Consider the following 25,458-nt stretch of genomic DNA (forward strand, 5'->3'; position numbering starts at 1 on the left):
ACCCTAGGCAGGAGGGTGGCCACAGGCTATCACCCATGAACGAGAAGGCTACCCGCACACAGACAACCTGATTCTCCTCTTATTCAGCACACCAGCCTCAGGCAGGCGGTAGCTCCACCGCCTTCCCTGGAGTTACCCGAGTGCAGGAAGCGGAGAATCGGGCGCACTGTAATAGGCAGAGTGACCCTGCTGGAGTGTAAATCTCCTGCCCCTGGAAGTAGCCCCCTTCCCATGGTGGGCTGCGAGCAGCGCCGTGCACAGCAGTGGCCGGGCGGCCTGGCACGAGCCGGTCAGCTCAAGCTTGCAGCGAGAGGCTGCCTGGCTGCAGGTTGCCCCGGCCCCGGAGACTTGAGCCAAACCTGGAGGCTTCCCGCTCAGCTCGGAAGTGCTGGAAAGTTGCAGGGCCTCCGCCCCGCAGCCCGGTTCGCCAGCAGCTCCCGCGGCCGGCTCGGAGCTTTTCCTATCCCCGATCTCCCCGGACCCGCCCCGCTCCGCAGCGGAGCCTTGCCCCAGAGCCGAGCGCTCGCCCCGAGCCGCAGGGCCCGGCCCAGCGGCCGCAGAAGCCGGAGGGCTGAGCCGGTGTGATCCCGGCGGCGCTGGGGGAAGGAGCCGTGGCTGGCAGCGGCAGCGCCTCCCCCTGCTCCCGGGGGGCTGCCAGCCAGGGTGACACAGTCAGAGACACACCGACACCTTCCTGCCTCCCGGGGAGCCTGACACTGTCTGGCGCCGCAGCTCCCTGGGTGAGCCGCTGCCGCTTTGAGCCAGACTCTCCCTCCCCGCTCCCCAGCCCTCTCCACCCCCGGTACCTCCTCCTCCCCCGCCCCGCGCAGCGCCCAGCCCGGGGCTCGCCGCTCTCTGTCTCCGCCCAGGCTCGGAGCAGCCCCCGCTCCAGCCATGCCCCGCGCAGGGGAAGCAGCCCGCTGGTAGTGCTCCCCCCCGCCCGCCGCGAGGGTGCCAGCCCCTCTGCCCCGCGCCTCGCCGCCAGGCGGGACTTTTGAGCGATGAGACGGCCGAGTCGCCGGCTGGCTTTGTCTCTCTTGGGGATCCTGTGGATCGCTGCTCTCCTCTTCTTCTTGGGGGCGAGGAGGAGACTGGAGGTGGCAGGACCCGAAGGGCAGACGCCAAAGGTAACGAGCACCCGCTTCTCTTCGGGGACTGGTGGCTGGGGTCCAGCCCGGATCGGCGCGAGGGGGCTTTGCAAGAGCAGTGTGGTGTGCCCAGCTGTCCCGCGGGCTAGAGCCCCAGCAAGTGGCCGCGGGGAAATGCCCCGAGCACACGTGCAGCTTTGGGAACAGTCACATGTGGGAGAACTGCTTGGTTCGGTGCCCTTCCTGCCCCTGTGCTCATGCTGTACGCCAGGCTTGGGGAACTGGGTGCCAACTTCTTTGCAACAGTTTCACAGTCAAGTCCTTTAGGCTCTTACTTCCCTTAGAGAAGGCAACCAAACCAGGGCATGATGCACTGAGAGCACCATCACCAGTGGCTTACATTTGTCCATTAAGCCCCTGCCACCATCTCTTCCTGCTCCCCCAAGGGTTTTGAATGTGTGTAGGGCTGGAGGAACGAACAGGATTGTACGGTAGCCTAGCTATAGCCCAAAGGCAAGCAGCGTTTGCTGTGATGGGACTGGAGATTAGCTCGCTGGTTTCCTTGCAATCTGCGGGAGTTTTGCCCGTGTAAAACCTGCAGGATATGACCCGACCTGAGCATTCGGTCATTTGTGAACGCTGAGATAAGGACCCCGTAAGACATGTTTGGGAGCGGGGTGGGCGCCAGAAAGCCCCTCCCAGATTGCTCCCTCTCCAGAGGTTTTGCAGTTGTATAAAGTACATACAGCAAGTATTTTCTCGTCTTCGCTATTTGCTTAATTCCTTTCTCCGAGTCAGATTAGTGGCGCCTATTGCTGCCTCTGAGAGTTTTTAATCTGTGTATTGTCTGCTCAGGATGGACCCGATTCTCCTCTTGCTTACCCCAGCTAGCTTTACATCAGTGTAACTTCATTGCTCTCGATGGAATTACTCCTGATTTATACCAATGTGTGTGAGTCAGATCAGAATCCTGCCCCACGTACATAGAATCATAGACTTTAAGGTCAGAAGGGACCATTATGATCGTCTAGTCTGACCTCCTGCACAACGCAGGCCACAGAATCTCACCCACCCACTCATGTATCAAACCCCTAACCTATGTCTGAACTACTGAAGTCCTCAAATTGTGGGTTAAAGACTTCAAGGTGCTGAGAATCCTCCAGCAAGTGACCCTTGCCCCACCCTACAGAGGAAGTCAAAAAAAACCCAGGGCCTCTGCCAATCTGCCCTGGAGGAAAATTCCTTCCTGACCCCAAATATGGCGATCAGCTAAACCCTGAACATGTGGGCAAGACTCACCAGCCAGACACCCAGGAAAGAATTCTCTGTAGTAACTCAGATCCCACCCCATCTAACATCCCATCACAGGCTATTGGGCATATTTACCCCTAATAGTCAAAGACCAATTAATTGCCAAAATTAGGCTATCCCATCATACCATCCCCTCCATAAATTTATCAAGCTTAGTCTTGAAGCCAGATATGTCTTTTGCCCCCACTGCTCCCCTTGGAAGGCTGTTCCAGAACTTCACTCCTCTGACGGTTAGAAACCTTCATCTAATTTCAAGTCTAAACTTCCTGATGGCCAGTTTATATCCATTTGTTCTTGTGTCCACATTGGTACTGAGCTTAAATAATTCCTCTCCCTCCCTGGTATTTATCCCTCTGATATTATGGAGAGCAATCACATCTCCCCTTAGCCTTCTTTTGGTTAAGCTAAACAAGCCAAGCTCTTTGAGTCTCCTTTCATAAGACAGGTTTTCCATTCCTTGGATCATCCTAGTAGCCCTTCTCTGTACCTGTTCCAGTTTGAATTCATCCTTCTTAAACATGGGAGACCAGAACTGCACACAGTATTCCAGATGAGGTCTCCCCAGTGCCTTGTATAACGATACTAACACCTCCTTATCTCTACTGGAAATACCTCGCCTGATGCATCCCAAGACCAGATTAGGTTTTTTCACGGCCATATCACATTTGCAGCTCATAGTCATCCTGTGATCAACCAATACTCCGAGGTCCTTCTCCTCCTCTGTTACTTCCAACTGATGCGTCCTCAGTTTATAACAAAAATTCTTGTTATTAATCCCTAAATGCATGACCTTGCACTTTTCACTATTAAATTTCATCCTATTACTATTACTCCAGTTTACAAGGTCATCCAGATCTTCCTGTATCATATCCCGGTCCTTCTCTGTATTGGCAATACCTCCCAGCTTTGTGTCATTAGCACATTCCCACTTTTTGTGCCAAGGTCAGTAATAAAAAGATTAAATAAGATTGGTCCCAAAACCGATCCCTGAGGAACTCCACTAGTAACCTCCCTCCAGCCTGACAGTTCACCTTTCAGTATGACCCGTTGTAGTCTCCCCTTTAACCAGTTCCTTATCCACCTTTCAATTTTCATATTGATCCCTATCTTTTCCAATTTAGCTAATAATTCCCCATGTGGAACCGTATCAAATGCCTTACTGAAATCGAGGTAAATTAGATCCACTGCATTCTTGCTTCAATTCCTGTTATTGGTTGGATGCCTTCTCTGAAGTTCATGCCACCTTGTCAGGTGTCTGAAACCACTGTACTCAGCCTTGTAGCCCTTACCTGTTCTGTTGGCCTTGGGAATTAAAGTATTCTCTCAGAATGCCAGCCTATGTTTCTATGATCTTTTTGACTAACCAAGATTCTCAAGTCCATGTATCATTTTTTCTGTCTGCTGTGTCATCTTCATTCCTATGCTACTTGTTTTTATATGCTGACTGTAACTGCGCTCGGTGTTCCAAATATGACCTCACCAGGCCTTACCACGGCTAGATAGTTTTATCATGCTCTAGTTTTCTGCTTATACGATCTGTGCCAAAAGTTTTAATGTCTCTATCCACTCCCTTTCCCCTATATCAGTCTCAAGTTTAATATTTGCCTGTTAGAGGTATATAGACTTTTCTTGTTATTTGGCTTGCTGTGAGCACACTACCTTGTACTCTAAATTTAAAATAGTAATTGAATTGAATGCTCTGGATAGCTCTGTGCTTGGTGTATAACTAAATTGGTAAGAAAATGATGCACTCAGCATAGTAATGAATACAACTTTGCACACTTGTAATGGTCGTCATCACTAATGACTGGAGCTCCCGAGCTAAAAGCATGAGTCTCTCTAGTGTGAAATGAGCTAAGGCCCCAATTCAGCAAAGCATTTCAACATGTGCTTAAATCCACCCCTATTCAGCAAAGCCCACTGGGACTTAGCACATACTTAACTTCGGGCATGTGTTTATGTGGAATACAGATGGGCTGCTGAATCCAGGCCAAGTCCCCTAGCAGGGTATTATAGCAGACCTGTGTCTTCTGTGGATCAGGCACAAAGGGGGACATGTAGCACACAAGGAGAGCGGTTTACACTGTCAGTTTTCATCTGTGGATTTCTAAGCACTTGATAAACAATAAGTGAATGATCCTCACAACCCTCCTCTGAGGTAGGCATGACTATACCCATTTTAAAGATAGAGAAGCACACAGAGAGAATTTAATGGACTTGTCCATCATGGTGAGTCCGTGGCAGAGCCGCAGATGCCATCAACTGGTTTAAATCACTACACTTATGTAGTTAAACAAAAAAGTCGGGGTCCTAATATGAATATAAATATTTCAATGAAATTGGTTTTTGTCTCAGTGTAGGGTGACCAGATAGCAAGTGTGAAAAATCGGGACAGGGGGTGGGGGGTAATAGGAGCCTATATAAGAAAAAGCCCCAAATATCGGGACTGTCCCTATAAAATCAGGACATCTGGTCACCCCAGTGAAAGCAGTTTCTGGTTGGACTTGAGCATTCCCTTGCAGTGTCTGAGCCCAAAGAACAGCACTGTACAGTGCATGAGACTGCAACCTGCAACTTACTTTAAACAGAAACTGAAACTCAACAGTTTAGTTTCACAGTCCAAACTGCATGAAATGCAAAAAGTACACAAGCAGCATAAACCAGGAACGTTTTCAAAATTCTTTCCATTTTAATAACCTATGGTGGTACTAACATTGGTAAAGAACTGACTGTTTGAAATACATGGGACCAGATTCTGATTTTAATTATGCCACTGTAAATCTGGAGTGACTTGGTCGAAATTAGAGGACTTAGGATCTGATCCAAAGCCAATAACGTTAACGGGGATCTTAAAGGGCTTTGGATCAGGCCTTCACTCCAGATTTACACCAGTGTAACTGAGATTGGCATCTGGCCCATGATTTTTATATGAGCTGTGTCTGTGTAAGCTATTCCTCACAAATGACTATGTATATGCCAACTCTGGAACTTTAAATCCAAATCACTGTTTGAAAAATTCTTAAATTGGTAAAAATACATTGGTTTTCATGTGGCAAAAGTCACTGGTTTTTCATGCTTTTTTTCAAACAAAAATGACTGAATGGATTTTTTCAGGCTTTCCATAATCTCACCTATCTAGGATGGGAGAATGAGCTTGTGCAATTTCAGGCCCAAAGATCATTTTTGTGGGGGAAGGTAATAAGTCACTGGAAACAGAGGTTTAGAATGAAAGTGCTCTCTTAACCATAACTATCCCTTTGGGTAAATAGGCTTGTATTGAAAATGCACTCTTCAAAACTGCAAAATAAAAACTCACTTGTCAGCCATGATGTACTGTATTCTCCTTCAAATGAACCTTTTTACCTAACAACAGTTGCAGTAGAATTGATTCTTCATTTTACAGCCCACTTTGAATATCCACAGAACACATACAGATGTAGTTCTCCCCTGCTCTTTGGACGGCTAACCTTGTTACTGGCCTGATCCTGTTCCTATTGAAGTCAAGGGTAATTTCCTCATGACTACAGGATCAGGCCCTAAATTTCTAAGTTACACCTGCCAAGTTGCCATAACTCCAGAAATCTGACAGCTGAAATTGCCTCTCCTTCATTTCCTCTGAATTTTCCATCAAAACAGTTGCATCCCCCTGAGATTCATAGAGTACAGATTCATTTTTTAGCGCATTACATTTTTGGCTTTGGAAACTACTTTTGAGTAATATGAAATATGAGCTAGTTGTGAGAAAAGGAACATGATGTCATTTCATTTAACCCCTCTTAAGGGATCCAAATCTGGTTTCATATATATGCATCAAAGCCAGTGAAGCAGCAATAAAGGGAGAACAGGTGGTTGGGCATAGGACAGTACAATCCTCTGGCCATGAGGTTATGTACTTTGGATACTGGCTAGCTGCTAACCCAGTAGCAAGCAATACTTTTGAAATATGCAGATAGTTCCTCCTTACCCTCTCCAACTTCCTAGAAGGAGCTCATATTGTAATGGCAGAAACATCATTTGTAAAATAATGGGATAAACTGGTTGTGCTACTCCTAATGGAGAAATGAGGTGTTTCCATTCATCAACCTCCATGGCAAAGCATTCCTGATCTACACTGGTGAGACGAGCACTAGGCCTAAGGAATCTAACCGAGTCTCTTACATGGGAGTCCAGGACATTATCACAGTGGCTAGGCTTTCCCTATGCTGATATTCTATTGGCAGAATTGATAGGAGCATGCTTGTTTTATTTGACCTGGTTTCACTGTCTCTTTCTTCTTACTTTTATCTCCCTGCACCACATTCTGAGGCTCCATCTACGCTGCAGCTGGGGCCAGACTTCCCAGCATGGGTAAACAGACACGCGCTAGCTCCGATTGAGCTAGTGCGCTCAAAATAGCAGCGTAGCTGGCGAAGCATGGGCCGCAGCTCGGGCTAGTCACCTGAGTACAAACCCATGGAGTCCCTATGTATGTACTTGGGTGGCTAGTCTGAGGCACCGCCTTTGCTACCCCTGGCTACAATGCGTATTTTTAGGGCACTAGCTCAAGCAGAGCTAGCGTATCTGTCTAGCCACACTGGGAAGCATGGTCCAAGCTGCAGTGTAGACGTAACTATTACCTTATTGATCCTCTCTCTGCTTCTTTCCTAGCCTTGCCCACTTTTCTTCTAGTCACTTTCTTCATTCCTTCCTAATTCAGAGCGTCACTGGCTAATGGCTGCATCAAGCCAGCCCTTTATCACATTCAGGAGTTGCCATGGAACATTTCCTCCATCCAAGGAAGGCCAGCAGTGCTTTACTCAAGCAGGGGACTTCTTGCTGAGGCCTTTATTTTAAGCAATAACCTCATAGTAACAATGGGGCACAGAATTAAAAATGTGTCCCACTCAAAGTCATAAGCGGTGTCTCGCCTAGCTGGTTATGGAATGAAGTCCCCAGTCCATCCAGGCTGTTATTACTGTTGCCACTTGCATTTGCAAAGGACAGTTTGAATCTTATTTGCCTGGCTAAGGAAAACGTTCTTGTGCTTCTCTTCTATTCTTTTTGGAGTCCCATCAAGCTGTGAAGGAAGGTGGATGCGGCGAGCCCCGCTGGAATGGTATGACTGTCTTCTAGTATCTGCTGTCTAGCAGGCACCTAATCAGGTGAGCCAGTTAGCAAGCAAGGGATTAGTAAAATTAATCCTGTCTGCTGGATGGTTTACGAGGGAGCAACTGTACAGCCGTTCTGTGTTTCTGATCAGCTGAGGTTCAGTGATTATATTCTGTACTTACAGAGCCTTTCATTTCAGGATCTCCAAGCACTTCACAAGCATTAATCAGTGCCAGTCAATCCCCCCTGCCCCTTCTGTTTTCCAGAGGAGCAAACTGAGGCCTTCAAAGGCGCTAAGCATGTCCAGCACCCATTGACTCAAGGGAGAGAGAGTGGCTCAGCACCTTGGAAAATCAGGTCATCCATGACTTGCCTAAAATCGCCTAGTGTGTCAGTGTCAGAGTTTGGAGCAGAATCCAGGAATTCTGAGTCCCTGCCCCTGTTCTAACCACTAGACAGCACTGCCTCCCTGTGTTTTATTCAGGAGTTTTGTCTTTTTCTCATTAAAAAAAAAAACACAGAAATTAATAACTTAATTAGATTAAGAAATAATGAAAGGAATTGAAATGCTGTATTAATTACAAGTAAATTCCCAGATTGGTTTGTGAGGAATACATGCAGTGGGCTCTGCTTAGTGGCACTGAGCTGGCAAACCCAATTCCCAGTGCTTGTGCTGATGCTGGCATGGTCAGCTTGGTTGGCCTCTCACTTTCTGGGGTAGGCAAGGCTTGGGAGGGCTTTAAAAGGGAAAGAAGCCCCCTGTTACTCCTGCTGGTGTATGGATGAAGCATAGCTGATGGATTCTGGAGGAGATCAGGACCTTTATGAGTGGGGCTGAACCGTGAAGGAAGGAGACATCTGGGCATTCCAGAAGACTCTCCAACTATCAAAAATAACAAGGCCTTGTTAATGTCATGGTAAGAAACATGGAACTAAAAACCTCCTGGAGAAACAAATGCTATTTTCAAGTTTCCAAGGAGGAGTTACAAACACTGGAGGGTATAGAAAAATAAACCACAAAATATATGACATGACATGTCCTGTTACTATTATTGTAGATATAGTTTGTTCAACAAAAGGGAATGGTTAATGTTAAAATGCAGTGTGTGTGTGTGTGTGTGGGGGGGGGGGGGGGCTGATCCTGTGAAGTGATCAGAGCTTCCTATAAGCTGCGGAGGACCCACAATTCCTTCTGGAAGCAACTGGGGCGGGGGAGGGGGGGAGGGCGCTGTGCACCCCCACACACACTTCTACAAAGGTTCCAGCACCCTTGCTCTGCACCCTGCAAGGTTGGGCCCATAGTCAGAAAGGCGGTTGCCAGTTCTGCATTTGGGATCTGAATAGCACATTGCATTCTTTCTGCATCAGCACCAGCTGGAAAGATTCTGCATCCAGAGTTCAGCTGATAATCTTTCTTCCTTTAATTTCTCCAGGTTTTACAGCACCAGTCTCCTGGAGGTGTTTAACATAGATTAAAACAACAATGTACACTGCCAAAATTAAGATCTTAACACATTAATTAACTAAACTGCCTATTCCAACATGAACACTAGCCTGCCAATTTAACATAATAGAGGGCTTGATCCTGTGCCCGTTGAAGCCAGTGGGGGATTTGGCACTGACTTTGATGATCACAGGATGGGACCTATAATGACACTTGTCAATGAGTGCCCTCCCTGAAATGTCCAGGAGTAAAGGCAGGACTAGCTAGATCACTAACAAACTGGTGATGCGTGAGCCAGAATCGAATCTAGTTTGCGCTCCCATACCTGTATTTCAACTGCATGTCTAACAGTGATAAAAAACAACACACTCATTTTTGTGTTCGTGTGACTTAGGCAGAGCCAAGGAGCAGACCTGCTGAATAAGAAGGAGCTGTTTTCTCAGTCACTTTCCTAACTGTAGCTAGGCTTTGAAAATAGTTTTCCTCCACAGTATCCACCCGGGTTGCTAACAATTATGTCTTTGTTGAACATTGAGCAGGGCACAAAGTTCCGTCAGAATTTAGCAATCCAAGAGGTCAGGCAAAACTCAGCTGGCTATAATAATAATAAAACTGTCATGGACAAATGGTGTCAGGCTTATATTATCTGTATTGTTTAATTAATCTATTGACTGCACATGAGCGGTCTCTCTGAGATATCTGAAAAACAATAGTCAGTAAATGAAAACCTTGTTAATTTTTCACTGGTAATTACAATGAATGAATTTACCCCCATTCCATTCCATTACAGCTTCATGGGGCAGTTGTGAGTGATAGGGGCATAAATATTGATTGAACAAGGCCTGTTTGCTTTATGGAGTGATGAGCATCAGGGCGTCCAGGAACCTTCCATTGCTTTGTGCTTGCAAAACAAGAAAAATTTTAAAAAGGTAAAAAATTGCTGGCTGTTTACTCAGAAGAAGCCCAATAAATTTTGGATGCAGTTAAAACCTTTTGTTTGACATTTTAGAGGAAGGAGGAGAAAATTTTCTTCTTTCTCTGAGAGAATGCACAAAGATGTTGAGAAGTCCCAACACTGCCAAGAAAATTCAAAGCCATTCACTCTTGGACTGAGATTGGAAGGCCCACTGAATCTCAAACACAGACCTACAGAGCTGCTAATGAACACCTCCAGGCGGCCACCCAGCAATGGCTGTAACTATGGTAATTTGTGTCTCACTACCCATTAGCTTCTGTGGACACAGACCATGGGAAGTCCCACCTCAAGGGGTCTGATAGGCAGAAGCCTCATGGCTCCTGATTGGCTCCCTGCCCTATACAAACCTAAGGGTTGTTCTAAGAAGGGTCCAGGCAACAGTGTGAATCTGCTGTAACTACCATGACCATTCTTGATCCCGAACTCCTGGCTTTGACTTCAGCTCAGTTTGGACCTTGCCTCCAGCCCCGGAACCTGAAACCTGACTCATACTCTGATCCTTGCTATTGACCCTGGCTTGGAACTTGACTGCAAGCTTCCCTGCTACTCTCAGCCTTAGGTTTGACCCTGCTCTGACTTTTGGTCCTGACTGCCCTTGTCAGGACCCTGGTAGAGATACTCTGAAGATATGGTTCTGATCATTAGGAAGAAGGCAGTTGAACTATTTAAAAGAACTTCTATATATTCAGTGGCAGGAGGGTTAGATTTATGTCATTTCCTCCCGTGTTGCTTTTTATCTTTATTCCTTCGGGGCTATGCAGTTGTCTGCTCTTCTGGGTTAATCCTGTCAGAATTCCTAATCTAAGTAGCTCTGAACTAGAGCAGTATGTGGATGGGAGACCTTCCTGAAACACCTGGATCGGCAGTGGCCAGTCTGAGGGCCAAATGTTCTTTCAGAAAGGTCAGGTGGTTACAATCAGCACTGTGGGGCAGAGTGTCTGGCCTGTTCTGCTCTCTTTGTGCTACTCAGCCCGAATGCTGATATTTTAGGGGTTGCTGTAACCTGTGCCAGCTGGCAACAGTCCATTAGGGGTCATATGCCAACTGGGGATAGTCCTAATGCAACATGCTCCTGCCTCTCCACCTCTGCACGAGGGGCTGTGGAGAGAGAGAGAGAGGTGTAGGTGCTGGCTCTGTGCCTGCTAAGGACTCCCCAATGCTGGGAGAAACCCTGGGAGTGGAGTTGCAGATGGTTTCTGCTCCCTTTCATCTGTCTGGTGTTGGTTCTCAGCTTCTTCTTTTCTAGGGTAACCCGAGTGGCTGTGTTGGGGAGAGGACCTTTGTCAGGCATTCCCCTAAGCTCTAGCAGAACCAGGAGAGCTCCTATTCTCATCTTCTTGGGACTTCCATATTCCAGCGGCTGATAGCGCAGCAAGAGCTACTCTTCTCCTTCCCCGGCCATGCAGAAGGGGGCCAGCAGGGGGGCTGGTGAGCAGCTGCAGCTGGTGCTGGAAGCACTCCTGGCTTGGCTCCTACTAGAGCAGCAGAGGAAGCTCTTGGAGGTAGCTAGGGAGGCAGGGCCCTCTACTTCCTCCTCAGAGGGATGCAGACATGTCAGCTAAAAAATCGCAGGGTGAAGCTCAGGGAACACACATTCGGTTCATAATCAAATACAGATTTTCTTCTTAACACAGTTGGCCCTGGACGTCCCTGATTTAGAGCTATGAGGGATGCAGTGAGCACCACTGACCTAGATGCTGCAGGAAGTGCTGGTGGCAGTTTAGTAGGAGGCATTGTCCTCTTTGATTCAGTGCTGAGCCCTGTATCTGACCCGAGTACTGGGGGTGCTGTCCTGCAAAATCTCTTGGCATCTTTGCAACCCTGGTATCCTGGTAAAATTCTGAGAACTGCATCCCGCCTACCTAAACTTCCCCCTAAAGTTCCAGGTGGAAATAGTACTCTCCATTTCTTGGCCTACACTATTGCACGGCAATGCTGTGTGCAGCTAAACAGCTGCTCTGTTCCATCTCGGAGGTGGCAGGAGAAGTGACTGTTTGTTTTTTTCCAAAGACCTTAGGGCCAGTTTTTCAAGTGCTCAGCACGCGCAACTGGGGCTCAGCTCTCACTTAGGCTTGCTGCTCAGCAGCTCCCATTGTGACCCTTATGACCAGATTGCCCTAAGAGCTCTGAAGAACCCAGCCTGCTGAGTGAGCTCTTCTGAAAATCTGTCCCCAAATTGCTTTCAGCTTATAAACTCTTTGGGACACAACTGTATCTATCTGCATGTCTGGAGGGTGCCTACATATATAATGTATACGCTGTAATTTGGTGCAGTGGCTTCATGCCTTTCATAAGCATCATCTCTGTGGGAAGATCTTCACACCAGTTTCCACATCAAAGAGTGAGGGTGCTCACCATCAACTGAAGTCCCTGTTTTCCTCCCCTACCACAGTAATTTGTCACGGGAATAAGATCTTTTTGCAGAAAATATAAGGTACAGTCTATTGAACCATTTAAAAAAACTCTCAGTGCTTTATAGTGATATTTACAGGCCCATACCCAGGTAAGTATGCATTTATAAGGCACAGGTAAGTATACAAATTTTAGGTCTAATACCTGGAGCAGTGTTGTTCTGCATTACACCACCATACAGTGAAGTATATACAATGTATTTGGTATATCATTCTTCTATCCTGATAAGCTGAGTAGAGATTTTATACAAAGGTGTACTTGGTGCAGCGTTGTTGTTCTTTGGGAAGGACGCACGTTGTTTACTCAGGATATAAATAAGGGAATGACAACTTTCCAGATATAGGACAGCTGTTTGGAAGGAGCTGCCTGGGCAGCTTTCATGACCAAAGAACCACAAAGCTTGGCAGAAGGCACTGGCTGTAATGAGTGTTGGATTTCAGCTCCGGAGCGAAGAGCCCTGCTTTCCTCTAGCACCAAGACCTGTGAGCAGCCCCATTACAGTCAGCCCTTTAGTCATTCAGGGGCTGAGCCTGGCCCACTGAGGTCAATGGGAGTTTTGAAGTGACTTCAGTGGCAGCAGGATCAGCCCCTAGAAGTGGTGCTACCTCTCAGCTCGATGTCGTAATCCCCGTGGCGGGTGCGGTATTTTGCACATGACTGAACAAGCTCTTTTTAAAACACAGTCCCTGTGAGCACGCATGTTGCTTTATATGCAAGCTCTGCAGATGGTATTAGGGTTGGCAGCGCACACGCCCCTGGAGGATGCCAATTTGGTACTTTTTCTTAGCTCGAGTCTCTGTGCGGATGGAAAAGAAAACATGGGAGAAATAATAAAAAATCCACAAGCAACGTGCTGCAGCTGTGCAAGAGAAATGTAGTTAGAGCCATTCCCCTTCCACGAGGACAGCCCAGCATTTGGTGCAATAAAACCAATCACTGGGATGTATCTGCGGAGAAAGCAAAACTGGGATCTGCTAAAGAGAGACGCTTTGCATGAAAGGGTAATTACGTGTCGAATAACAACAAAGGGTGCAGTGGATTGACTATTAAATGGAATAGTACAAGCACAAAATAGTACAACCACTAACTGTGTGCCTCTTGGAGGCTTCCTCCTGTTTAAAGAAGGGGAAGGGGTGAAAACCAGATGACAGCCTGGTAGATTCGTCATCACCCCACTTTCCCATGCAATGAAAAGAGCCATTCCCCCCTCCCCTCACAATAAAGTGCTCACATTTTGCCAGCAACACTTAGCACATTTGCTTACTAAGCTGCAATTAAATTGATTTTTCTCTCCCTCTTCCTCTTCTTGGTTCCAAAGCCACTGCGGGAGTCAATGTAACAGGAAGATCAGCTGGGAAAGAGACCCTGGGCCAGATCCTCAGCTGGTATAAATTGGCCTTGTTCCATTGCCTTTAGTGGAGCTGTGCTGAATTCCATCGGTTGTGAATCTGTCCCCTCATTAATTTATAAAGGGATTTATAAGGTCTCTTCTGAACAGCATCGTCAAAGTGCATGTGCGGTGATGCCACTAAACTGCCTTTGCTATCTGAGATGAATGGGATGTAGCTGAGAATGTTTTACATCTGACTTATGTCCAATTCCATTGGTTAAGGATGGAGACGGCAGCCGTCTCCCTCCCAATGGGGCTCGTGTGATTGCTGATTGCCTGTCTGTTTACATGTATTTTGCTGTGTTCCAGACACTTATCATTAGATTCCAAGCACATGCACAAGTCAGTATTTAAAAAACGTCTCTCAGAGCAATCCAAAGCGGAATCAGTGACCTTCCTGCAGTACGGGCCTGTTTAGCCCCTCCCCTCGGGCTGGGCCTGATCCTGTCAGCCCTGCTCATGTGAGTAATTCTTACGGGAGTACTCCTATTGACTTCTATAGGACTGTGCATGTGTGTAAAGCCTACTCACATGAGCAAAGTTTGCAGTGCAGGGTCCCTTAAGCCTGGATCAAGGGATCTTACAGTGTGCCCTGAAAGCCAGTTCGAGTGCTGTTTGGTTGGGTGGCAGTTGAGAGCTCCCCATTGAGTCTCCTACCTTGCTTGAGCATCCAGGCTCATAATGCCTGCTGGGTTAAAACTCAAGAAGAAAAGCAGGTCTCTAAGATATGCATGTCCCAAGCTCTGATATAGGGTTTCCTAGGTCACACATACCATCTTGAGTTGCACCCAGTAACTAACTAGAAGCCAGTGGAGCCACTTCAGCTCAGGTGTAATGTGCTCCTTGCAGAAGCGTGGCCAAGTAACCAGGCAGTCTCATTCTATATTGCTGTTTCCAAGTGGCCTGAAAATGCAGCCCTAGACAGAGTGTGGTACAGTGAACCGGTCTAGAGGAAACAAAGGCACAGATCACTCTGCTGAGGTCTCCCATCTGAGAAAATGGATTCCATTCTCCTTGCTATAAGCAGATGATGGTTGGGAATTACTCTTGGCCACTGCTGTGATCTGAATAGCCAGAAGCAACCAAGGATCAGACATGACCCCAAGCTGTGAATGTAAGTCACAAGAGGTGGGCGAGTCCCTTCAAGGTCGGGCGCAGCACAGATACTACCTCCATCATTGTTAGCTGTTGAGGAACACTTTAGGTCACAGCTCTTCATAATCTATTTCTCCCTTTCTTCTGGCCTTTCCAAACCAGGCTACTTAGTTTGACTTTTTTCATGTCTTGTCTAATGAGTTCCCACATGGGTCATCAGTAGGACTTGAAACCAGGACCTTCAACACCAAAGCACAGATCTCTATCACTTAAATGAAAGGAATTACTCCATTAGCTAGTAGCAATTGTGGGCTATTATCCACTACTAGGTCAGCCACTAGGAGGGGACGCACACTCTGCCAGCAGTACACTTGCAGCTGTAGCATATTATTCGGAAACAATAAGTGAAGCTGACCAATCTAGTGGAAGGGCAGAATGTAAACAAAGGATAACTTATTTCAGGACAAATAATCTAAGGTGGTGCCATTAACAACATATACAGTAGGTTTTCTGATTCTTGGACCAAGCTGTGATCTGAGTGGCATATCTCACACAAGGTCTCTTAATCATCTAATATTTCTGTGAACTGTTGTCCACGAGGCTGCTTAAAAAGTTGAAATTCCAATTGGCATCATAAGTTCCAGAGTCAATATGCCACTGAGCCGATGGACTGTTTGCTCTTCCCAGAATGGCTGTTTCAGGGTATGTCTACACAGCAATGGGGAGGTATGCTAGCAGCATGTAGACAGACCTGAGAGAGCTTTGACTAACAGTAGCTAACCACCTGAGTACAAGCTGCCTGGGCCACTGGGTCTGTACTCTGGCGGCTCGCATGTGGCTGCACTGCCATTGTAATTTGAGTTACCCAAACCAGCCTTGATCTAGCTATGTCTACACATGCTGCAATCACACCTCCTGATTGCAATGTAGACAGACCCTAAGACTGTCTGTCTCCAGACTAATGAAGATAGCCCTGCACTGGGTCAGTATCTGGACACATTAGACAAGAGGAGATATACCTCCATGTCAGCTGCTCAGCTGTGGATAACAGACTATGGCAGTGGGGCTGCTACTTTCTTAGGCAGCTTATTCAATTGAAGGCAATAACAGACTGTGCCACTAATGGCCCAGTATATACGTGTGGCTCCTGGAGCTCCGTTTGTCTGGGTATCCAGGCTCCAGAGTGGCTCCATTAAGCTCTTTTCTTTGTTTTCATATGGTATGTGCTGAGCGTATGTGCTGGGAGCAGGGATCGATCATCGTTAACATTTGCATTCAGAAAATGAGCGGTGATGACAGTTTCATCAGGCATCCACTGGTTTATTTATCAAGGCGCTATTTGTAATACTAATCATTTGCCTTTCATCCAAATATATCAAAGCTCCTTATAAGCCTTAATTAACCCTTACAGCACCCTCAAGAGGAAGGTAAATACAGTGTTCTGTGCTTTTCACTGTTAACTTTTAGTTCAGAAATTAATGGGTTGACTTGCCTCAGAGTACATGAATATGATCTAAGTTGGGGCAACATGTGTGCTGGATCTGAGCCCGGTGCTGAGAGAATTGGGCCCCTCAAAGTCTGAGTTACTGTGTTGTAAGCAAAAATGATCTTTGGAACAGCAAAAATTGGTGACACATTAGCTGTAATAATGTGTTAGTCTGCAGCTGTCTCTAAGTAGACAGAGGTAGTTGTATAGGGCAGCAGCTTGGAGGATACTTCAAAGCAGACCGAGCTGTCTGGAATCTGGTTACCCTGCTGGTTTGTTCACTCACTCTTTGGACTCTGTTTTTGTTGTTTTATCACAGTGAAGCATTTTGTTGAGGAAATCCAAGGGGCTGCTTGTGATTCACAAGTACACAACAACATTGTCATGATGTCATCCCATTTTGCAGCTGGGCAAACTGAAGTACAGAGAGGTTCAATTACTTGCTCCACCTTATGTACTGAGTCAGCAGCAGAGGCTGGAATAGAACCCAGCACTCCTGACTCTGGGCCTAGCCCTACATTCTGACGACTAGATCCCACCCCTTCCCCTTCCTTCGGTATATAGGTTGAAGCTGGTAATTTACCATAAACAAGGTTGAGCTCCAAACCTAATACTATTTGTGGGAGCAAGTGAGCTAATCATTGCCTCTCGTTTTAAAAAGAACTGCAGCAACAGCAGGAAATATGGTGTCAGAAGAAACAAAATTGGTTCATTTGAAGATCAGGCTAAAAGAAAAGGAAAAGATTGTATTATTATTATTATTTATTTACTATTTCAAGTGGAACTGAGGCTTTTACTCGTCAGTTTTATAGTCCGAGATGCTGACAATAAAATATTAGAAAATGATGTGAGGAGAAAGGGCCTTGTGCACTGCAAAAACAAATGCGCGCTGAAATCACCTTCTATCCTCTAACTATTGTTTCCAGAGCCAAGGCAATTGAGATAGATTCTTTCTTTTCTTTTAAAGCCATGGAAGGAGTAAGTTCAAAGGCTCTAATCTGGCCCATGCAAGAGGGGGAAGCTGCTTTGTCGTGGCTTCCTAAGTAGCTTTGTCTGCATTTAGACACACACCATTTCCTTTTCAAGGACCAGTGCCAGCATCAGACAATTACAAACACACCTCATAACACATTATAGAGACGCACGGCTCGCAGATAAGACAAAAAGATGTTTAATGGTTGTGGTGCATAGTGGCAGTTACAGCCTCTTCACACTGCAGGGTTTTGTAGAGGTGTCATTTTTATGGGTGCGCATTTCATTTTTGCTTAATTATAATTGGACACAATTGAGCAAAATCAAGGTGAGAACAGAATCTTAGATGACGATGGGCTCATTTGAACTCGTTGAGCCAAATTACTCTCTCAAGGAAATCTGGAGAGATTCTGCTGACTTTAATGGAGTGCTTCCAGATGTACACGGGTGTCACTGGGAAAAGAATGTGGCCCCTTTTTGTAGCCCTGTCATTTTCTCATCGCATGCTCTTCTAAGCTGTGTCTATACCAGGAATGATTTGTGGTTTTTGTAAAATCCCCACTGCTGCTGTCACTGGTTGAGAACCCGAGGGCAGATGAATCTCTGATGGCGTCCAGCTTTTTTACTACCATATTAATTCGGCCACTTGGGCATATTTTCCTATGGAGTCAGAACATAGCCTATAGTTGGTAAATTGATTTGGGATTTTATAGGATGGAAGGTGCTGTATAAACCGTAAGCTCATTTAAAATATGATTATATTAAATGCGAACTATCAAATGGGGCCTTTCTTTTCCCAGGGACAGACTGAGGGAAGCTTTTTCCAATGAGCATAATCTTTCTGGAGTTTCAGCCATTCAATTCTAAGCTTCCACTGAGCAGTGAAAAAGCAAAATGTCCTTGTCCTTTCCTTTCAAGAAAGCAGACATTGCAATTCCAGATGGAAAACCAGGCCCGCTCCTTCCTGAGGATGTTTGCAAAGCTATAGTTCCCCGTACTTCCAGCTTCTAAAACTTGGAAAAATGTACTGTTCACACTTAATTCGTATGTTTCTTAGTCTTTGGCAATGCAGCAGCTTTTGAAGAATTTATGTTTGGATCTGCCACTTAAGTTCCCAAGGGTTATATTTATGGGGGTGTGTGATGACATGAGATGCACTGTCCACTCCACACAAGACCTGAAGTAGTTAAGGTGGCTAGGCAGGCCAGTTAAGTGCCCAGGCTGCACCTGGAGGAGGAGCCAGGGAGCAGGGATTAATCAGAGAGGAGGCTCAGCTGGACAGGAACAGGAGGGGCCTGTATGAAGCCCAGTATCTTAGGACAGCTGGGGCTGCAGAGAAGCAGTGTGTAGCCACTCCCTGGGTGAAAAGCATGCTTGGGACTACACAGAATAGTATACATTTACTCCCAGGGAGCAGGGAGTTTGGGCTGGTAAACCTAGAGCGGGGGAGAGCCAGAAGGTAAGGTAAGGCTCAGGGGAAAAGGCAGCAAGGTTCAGGAGGGTGCAGACCTTAGCTGCTGACTAGAAGGCCCCTGATCTAGAACCCAAAGTAGAGGGTGGGTCTGCATTCCTCTACTGGCCACTGGGGAAATGGCACAGGCTGGACTGCTTGAAACAGTTTGCCTTGAAATCCTTTGATACCCTTGGAGGGGAGGACCCTAGTGAGGTGGCTGGAGGGCCAAGGGAAGCTGCAGCTCCTGGAGTGAGAGGGGCCACAGGGTGAGAGAGAGAGAGGACAATGGGTGGAGAGACCACCAGAGGAGGGTGCAGCACCTGGAAGGAGCTAATCCCCAGCGCAACCATGAGGAGGTGCCCCTGGTGAGTGCACCCTGTGACATGGTGCTAAGCCACTGTAGCCCCTTATGCTTTGGGCTTTGACAGCTGCAGTTTGAAACCCAGAGTTCAAGTTTGGTCAGTGACCTAAATTTAGGCTCTGCATGTGTTGAGATTTTCATGATCCCGCATACTAGCTAAGGAACGCAGAGTATTCTCTCAGCTGAGCGGACAATGCTGAGATCCAAGAGAGCTGTCTAACTGGGTGTTTTGGCACTGAAGCCAGAGAACCAAAGGATTTGGTCATTTTGCAGGAGCATGCGTTTGCGTGGGAGTAGAGTGGCAGTGGTGGTATTTTAATGCCCTCAGCGATCTTCTAGCGTTTTAATGCCGTGCAGCCTGTGGGGAGGATAAGGGGAAAACAGCCTGAAACACAAATTAACCAGCCATCTGATTTCCTGTGGCTAAAATCAAAACGAATGAATGAATTTCCAAGTAACAATAAGAGTTAAAATGCATACAGCATGTAGATTGCATATGGCACATTCCTAGCATCAGTCACGTGAAATGGTTCGTAAAACGCTGCCATACTCTAAACAAATCTAAACCAGATGATCCTTCTGTAAAGTATTAGGCCTTGTCTACACTGGGGATTTATCCCAATTTCAACTGTTGGTAGCAAGTCACCAGTGTAGCTGAGCTGGAGCAACCTCCTAGTGTAGACAATATAAACGGCTATGAATTGTGACTTGTGCTGGTGCAGCTTGCTACTACTTGAAACTGCTTTGCTCCCTACCCCCCCACTCCATGGGATGAATCTCACAAAAATGTTGTCTGACTCTTCCTGTCCAGGGAATGAAGGTATGATCCAGGTCTCTAATGTAGAGGCATTAATAGCCACTCCATAGTTAAGCTGAATGGAAATCTACCAATAGTCAGAGGATGACTGAATTAGCCATGTCATTTTTTGTAGTAACTGATATATTTTATTACACACACATAAAACTACATTAAAAGAACATTATTAAGGTTGCAAAGTCAAGTATTCAGAAATAGGAAATGCCAGAATTAAGGTTCCCCGTGCAACCTAATTCAGCCCCCTTGTGCGTATGCATTATAACACAGTCTTTAATTACATGATCACATACTATTTTTCCACTAGACCCCTGTGTCATTCAATGCACGAGATGGATGGCAGTCATAGAATGAGCAGCTATTTAATGTTTGCTTTTATCCCCGTTGTTTAATGTGTGGTCCCAGGCCTTATTTACTTCACACTATTCAAACCCTGCTTTGAAGATAGAATTAATTTCCTCATAGGCTTTTCTATGGTGCTAAACTATAAGAAGTTCCTACTGAGCATGTGAGAACTGAGATTTTTTTTCCCCAAGGGCTTGTAACATGGCCAAATTTGTGCAGATTTTCACAAGAGCAGCACAAGGCATATCCCTGACACACACATCATCCTTCTGCCAAATTTCAAGCCTCTGCTAGAGCGTCTCAAACAACAGATCACCAGAACATCGGCAAAACAATGTTATTTCTCCCTGGCCTTGCTCTAGGAAACTGCTGAACTGTGTTGGCTGAAATTTCCCCCCAAAATTCTACCTGAGGCAGACACTCAGCATGGGAAATTTCAGCCCAATAGTTAAAGATTGGCAAAAATATTGAAGCATCTGATAACAAGATCCTATAATGGGAAGTATTGGGCAACCTTAATAGGCAGTGCCACAATCCTTGCCTATCGTAATGCATGTACACATTAAGGAATTCTGTAACAAGGATCTCCATGATACAGCCAATGAATCCAAGAAACAAGGAACTTTCAATTTGGCTTTTCCGACCAGATGCCATGCTGGTCTGTAGAAGCAAAGGGTAAAAATTATTAGCACTCAAGAGTGTTGGTTTTTGAAAGATGAAATTTGGTCCATATACCTGAATAATCAGAACTGGTGTTATGGCACATGGAGAAATCCTGTTTTCCAGACCTCATCAGACCCTCATTCCATCAGGGTTGGTATCAGGCCTGCATGCCATGGCCAAATCCCAATGCTGCAATGAAACATGCCACTTAATTGAAAAATTCCTACTGAGATAGGTGTTTTTTTTTATCGACACCTCTACCCCGATATAATGCGACCCGATATTACACGAATTCGGATATAACGCTGCGCTCCGGGGGGGTGGGGCTGCGTGCTCTGGCGGATCAAAGAAAGTTCAATATAACGCGGTTTCACCTATAATGTGGTGAGATTTTTTTGGCTCCTGAGGACAGCGTTATATCGGGGTAGAGGTGTATATCACTGGGCCTAATTCACCACTGGAACTGCATTATGATAAAAAGGAGTAACCTAGTGGTAAATCAAACCCTTTGACTCCGCTCCATGACCTCCTCCTGCAGCGGTGAAATCCACAGGTTGGTTATATGCTGCTCAAAGTAGTAAAACGTATTTACTACTTGTAAATCTAGGCCTTGTTTACACACAATCTTGTCCCAGTTTAACTAAAGGTGTGATTTCAAACTAATTTAATTAAACTGGTGCTGAACTGTGTATTAGACACTCCTTCTTTCAGTTTGAGTGGTATATGTGGATTTAGCCTTCACACAAACCGGAACCAAAATAACAACAAAAGGTGTTAATTAAGCCTGATTTTTATTTCCATACAAGTCTGTGTGGACACTTATTTCATATTGAGTGTCCTAATTCAATCTAATTTACTATTGATTTAAGTTAAATCAAAATAGGACTCTTTTAATTGGGGAAACAATATCAACACATGGTTTTTGCTCTGCCATTACTACAGGTGTGAATTAAAACCCATATAGCTATTTCAGTACCAGTTAATGTGTAGACAAGTCCTAAGCTGATTCTTCGCTGATTTAGGCATCGTCTCAACCTAAAGCCTTAGGTTGACCTAGCTATATCGCTCAGGGCTATGAAAAATGTCATGTTCTGTGCAATGTAGTTAGTCAACCTAACCTCCATTCTAGATACAGCTAGGCTGACAGAAATCGTCTGTCAACCTAATGACTGCCTCTTGGAGAGTGAGGGAGAAATTTCTTCCATTGCTGGAGTAAATGGCTACAGCGCCACACCTGTAGACGTACCCTTAAACCAAACCAAAATAAGCCTTTCTTAAACTAAAATAAGAGTGTCTACACAGGGTTTTGTACTAATCTAATTAAATCAGTTTTAAACCAATTTAAGTTAAACCTGTGCAACTTTCTTGCATGGACAAGCCTCACTTGCCATAAATACCACTGACCTGATGAATCCGATGAAGTGGGTATTCACCCACGAAAGCTCATGCTCCAATACGTCTGTTACTCTATAAGGTGCCACAGGACTCTTTGCTGCTTTTACTGACCTGATGGTATGCACGTTCTGGGACAGCCTAAAAGAATGGACTGCTCAGATATGGGCAGTATGGATCTTCAATGGGACTTAAACCTATGCTTAAGTGCTTTGCCGAAGAGACTAGACTTATGCATGTGCTCAGAGTTAAGCGCTTGCTTAAGTGCTTTGCTGAATCAGGGCCTAGTATGGTGTCTGTAAGAAACTAGTAAGAATGGTGTTTATCTTAGTTGTCAGGTCACTTAATTTTTTTTGCATATGGGGCTGATTTCTGATGCCATAGCAGGTTCTGCAAAATGTAAAAGCTGGCATCTCAGTTTAGTGCCAGCAGCAGCTTTGCCTGGCAAAGGTTCCTACTTAGACGCCACAATGTGATTACAAGGGCAATTAAGAGCCCCTAATATTCATGCTGTTTGAGAGACTATTTACTCCTGCAGGGTCTGCTGCTGTCTGCAATAGCGTTAAATTGATGATTAAGTCACAAATACTACACTGAAATAACATGCAAAGCCCCACTGGCTGGGAGACGGAGAGGTAAAATTAAAGCTCTGCCTGATGCCCACCACATTTTATCAGGGGCTCTGGCCACCTAAGTGAGGGTAAGGGGGTTTCAAAAGACAAATTGGAAAGAGTTCAGAGGAGAGCAATAAAAACAACAAGGGATCGGGGGAAGGGTCTTTGAGGAGAGGTTAAGAGAAGTGGGCATGTTCAGTGTAAGGAAAAGAACCCCGAGGGCAGTTAAGGTAACAGTCTATGAATATGAAAAGCGATGTTACTGTATCTAGAGTACAAGGACCAATTATTTTCATTAGTCAGCCAGGACAGGACAAGAAGTCATGGGGTTAAGCTGCAGCAGGGAGAATTCAGACGGTCTCCAAAGGACGTGGCAACAGAACAAGTTGCCAGGGGAAGCTGCCTTGTCACTAGAGATGCTCATGGTCAGACCTGGAACCCACCTACAGCTCACATCCAGAGCCCATATGAGTCTACTCAAGCCTGTCGGATGATATGTGCAGTGGGGAAACACCAGGGTTCCAGAATTAACACCACTGATGGTGACCCGTGAGTTTACAATAATGATAATATAGTTTGTCATTGGTGGGTGGCTTTTTTTTTATAAGCACAAATCCCCATTAGAATCAACAGTGCAGGGGCAACATAAGCTAAAAGCAGTAAATGCTTATTCTTGTCTCTGAAGTCAGCATGTGTGACCCTGAATACTCCTGGGGAGCAAGCTTGCTGAATAAGAAGGGGCCATTTTTATATAGTCACGTTACAGGGCACAACTGTGCTTCAACAATGGTAGCACCAAGGGGTACGGATGTGATGGCTAGGGCTGGACCTGGTCCCTGTTCACATATCTGGGTTGTAACCACAGTAGATCTTCACTGGGTTCCCTGGGTCTTAAGGAGGGAAACGCTCCCAAGTGTTACTGCTTTGTATGGTGCACAGGCTGCACAGAGTCATAGATTTGAGAGTTAAGAAAGATTGATCTGGTCATCAAAGCCCTCCCTCCTAGCCCATGGAGGACTGTCCCTAGAGTATACCCTCCAGTCTACATTTAACTGACTCAAGAGTTGAGGTTCCCATCACTTCCCTTGTGGGGACACTCAGCAATCTAACAGATCTCACTGTGAGGGAGCTTGTCCCTAATACCCAGCTTGTGTCCCTATGCATAAGGCCTAAAATGTGTCAAGCGCTCTACAGAACCCATGGGAAAATTGCCCCTTCATTTGCTCAGTTTTGCCCCATTACTTCTAGTTACACCTCTGTCTATCAGGCTAAACCATTTTCTCCATTCCTTCATACTGTATGGTGGCGGCTTCCACCGTCGCTGAACATCGCTTCCTTCTGGCCATCAGGAATGGCTTGCTGCAGAGGAGTTGACTTGATGTTGCTCTAGTTTTATAAAAAAAAAAAAGGGGGGGGGATCTCAGATGGGATGCACTACCTCATCCAGCTGACAGCTTCAGTTTAGCTCTGCCGTCCCAGAATGTAGTAAAGTCGGGGATTTTCAAAGGCAGCTAAGTGAGTTAGGCACCTAAATCCTGTTGAATTTCAGTGAGACTTGGACACCTACCTCCATTAGGCTCTTTTGCGTGGCGGGGAAGAGAACCCAAACCCAGCAACCTTAATTCCTACATTTGAATGAATGTCGGCAGGTTTCCTAGTGATGATGACTACCTGAGATGACCATGTGAGGTGGACTGGGGACAGCCAGTGTATCCCTCTGCAGCGTCTCTCTCTTTCCACTCTTTCTGAGCTGCTACTCTCAGGCCCCTCGAACCAGTTTTTTAAATGCTGTTTATTTTCTTCGAAGGGATCTGAGGGAGAGAATTCCAGCGAGGTGAACGTTAATGAACTTGTCAGCTAATCATTGCCCTGTCAGTTTCAGTTAGAAAGAACACCCAGGTGGGAGTAGTGGGAGAGTCAGAAAGTTAGGCTGCAGCAGAAGGCCCTTCTCAAGGTTCAGTGAATTTCAGTTGATCTTGAGCAAGTCATTCTGTCACGCTGCTCATAAGTATATTGAGGCTGGATCTCTTCGGCAGTAAAAGTACACCAAGTTCACCAGCATACTAGGAATTTCTCTGCTGACAAGTCAAAAACCCAAACATTCCCCACAACAACGCTGTCACCTGATCAGCCTCATTCGTGGAGGGATATCAGTGCTCGTCCGCCGGGTGCGAAGCTATCCAGCCAGGGCTAAAGAAGGGGAGGTGGTAACCATCTACAGCCACCTGAGAAAGCTGCAAACATCAAGGAGGGAGAGGAATTACTTAGGGTGACCCAAAAGGTCTACGCTCCTTGAATAACGGGATAAAATTGAGCACAGGAAACTGTAGGATATCTTAGTGGGGTAGATGGTGACTTGGGTTATGCACCTGTGCAAGGGAATAAGAAACTCCCCACCCACATACCCCTATAAGGGCTACCTGGATGATGGCAGACAGGAGTAAGCAGGGTTATGTGCCTATTTACTCACTCCCTAGAGCAGGTAGGGGTGGAGCAGGTGGGGAACAAGGGGTTCCACTGCTACCCCCTCACAGGTCTGCACAGCTAACTCAGC

At 46.0% G+C, this 25,458-nt stretch overlaps 1 protein-coding gene across 1 annotated transcript in view; it reads left to right on the top strand.

Moving 5' to 3' along the window:
• The first annotated feature begins 1,001 nt into the window (after window positions 1–1,001).
• GALNT14 (polypeptide N-acetylgalactosaminyltransferase 14) overlaps window positions 1,002–25,458 on the top strand; it is a 185,573-nt gene continuing 161,116 nt past the window's right edge. The window contains exon 1 of the mRNA XM_065401302.1: window positions 1,002–1,127. Coding sequence (XP_065257374.1) covers window positions 1,002–1,127 — 126 coding nt within the window. The remainder of the gene's footprint in view (window positions 1,128–25,458) is intronic.

This window comes from Emys orbicularis, chromosome 3 (genome assembly GCF_028017835.1).
Source record: "Emys orbicularis isolate rEmyOrb1 chromosome 3, rEmyOrb1.hap1, whole genome shotgun sequence".
In the NCBI taxonomy this organism is placed as follows: domain Eukaryota; kingdom Metazoa; phylum Chordata; order Testudines; family Emydidae; genus Emys; species Emys orbicularis.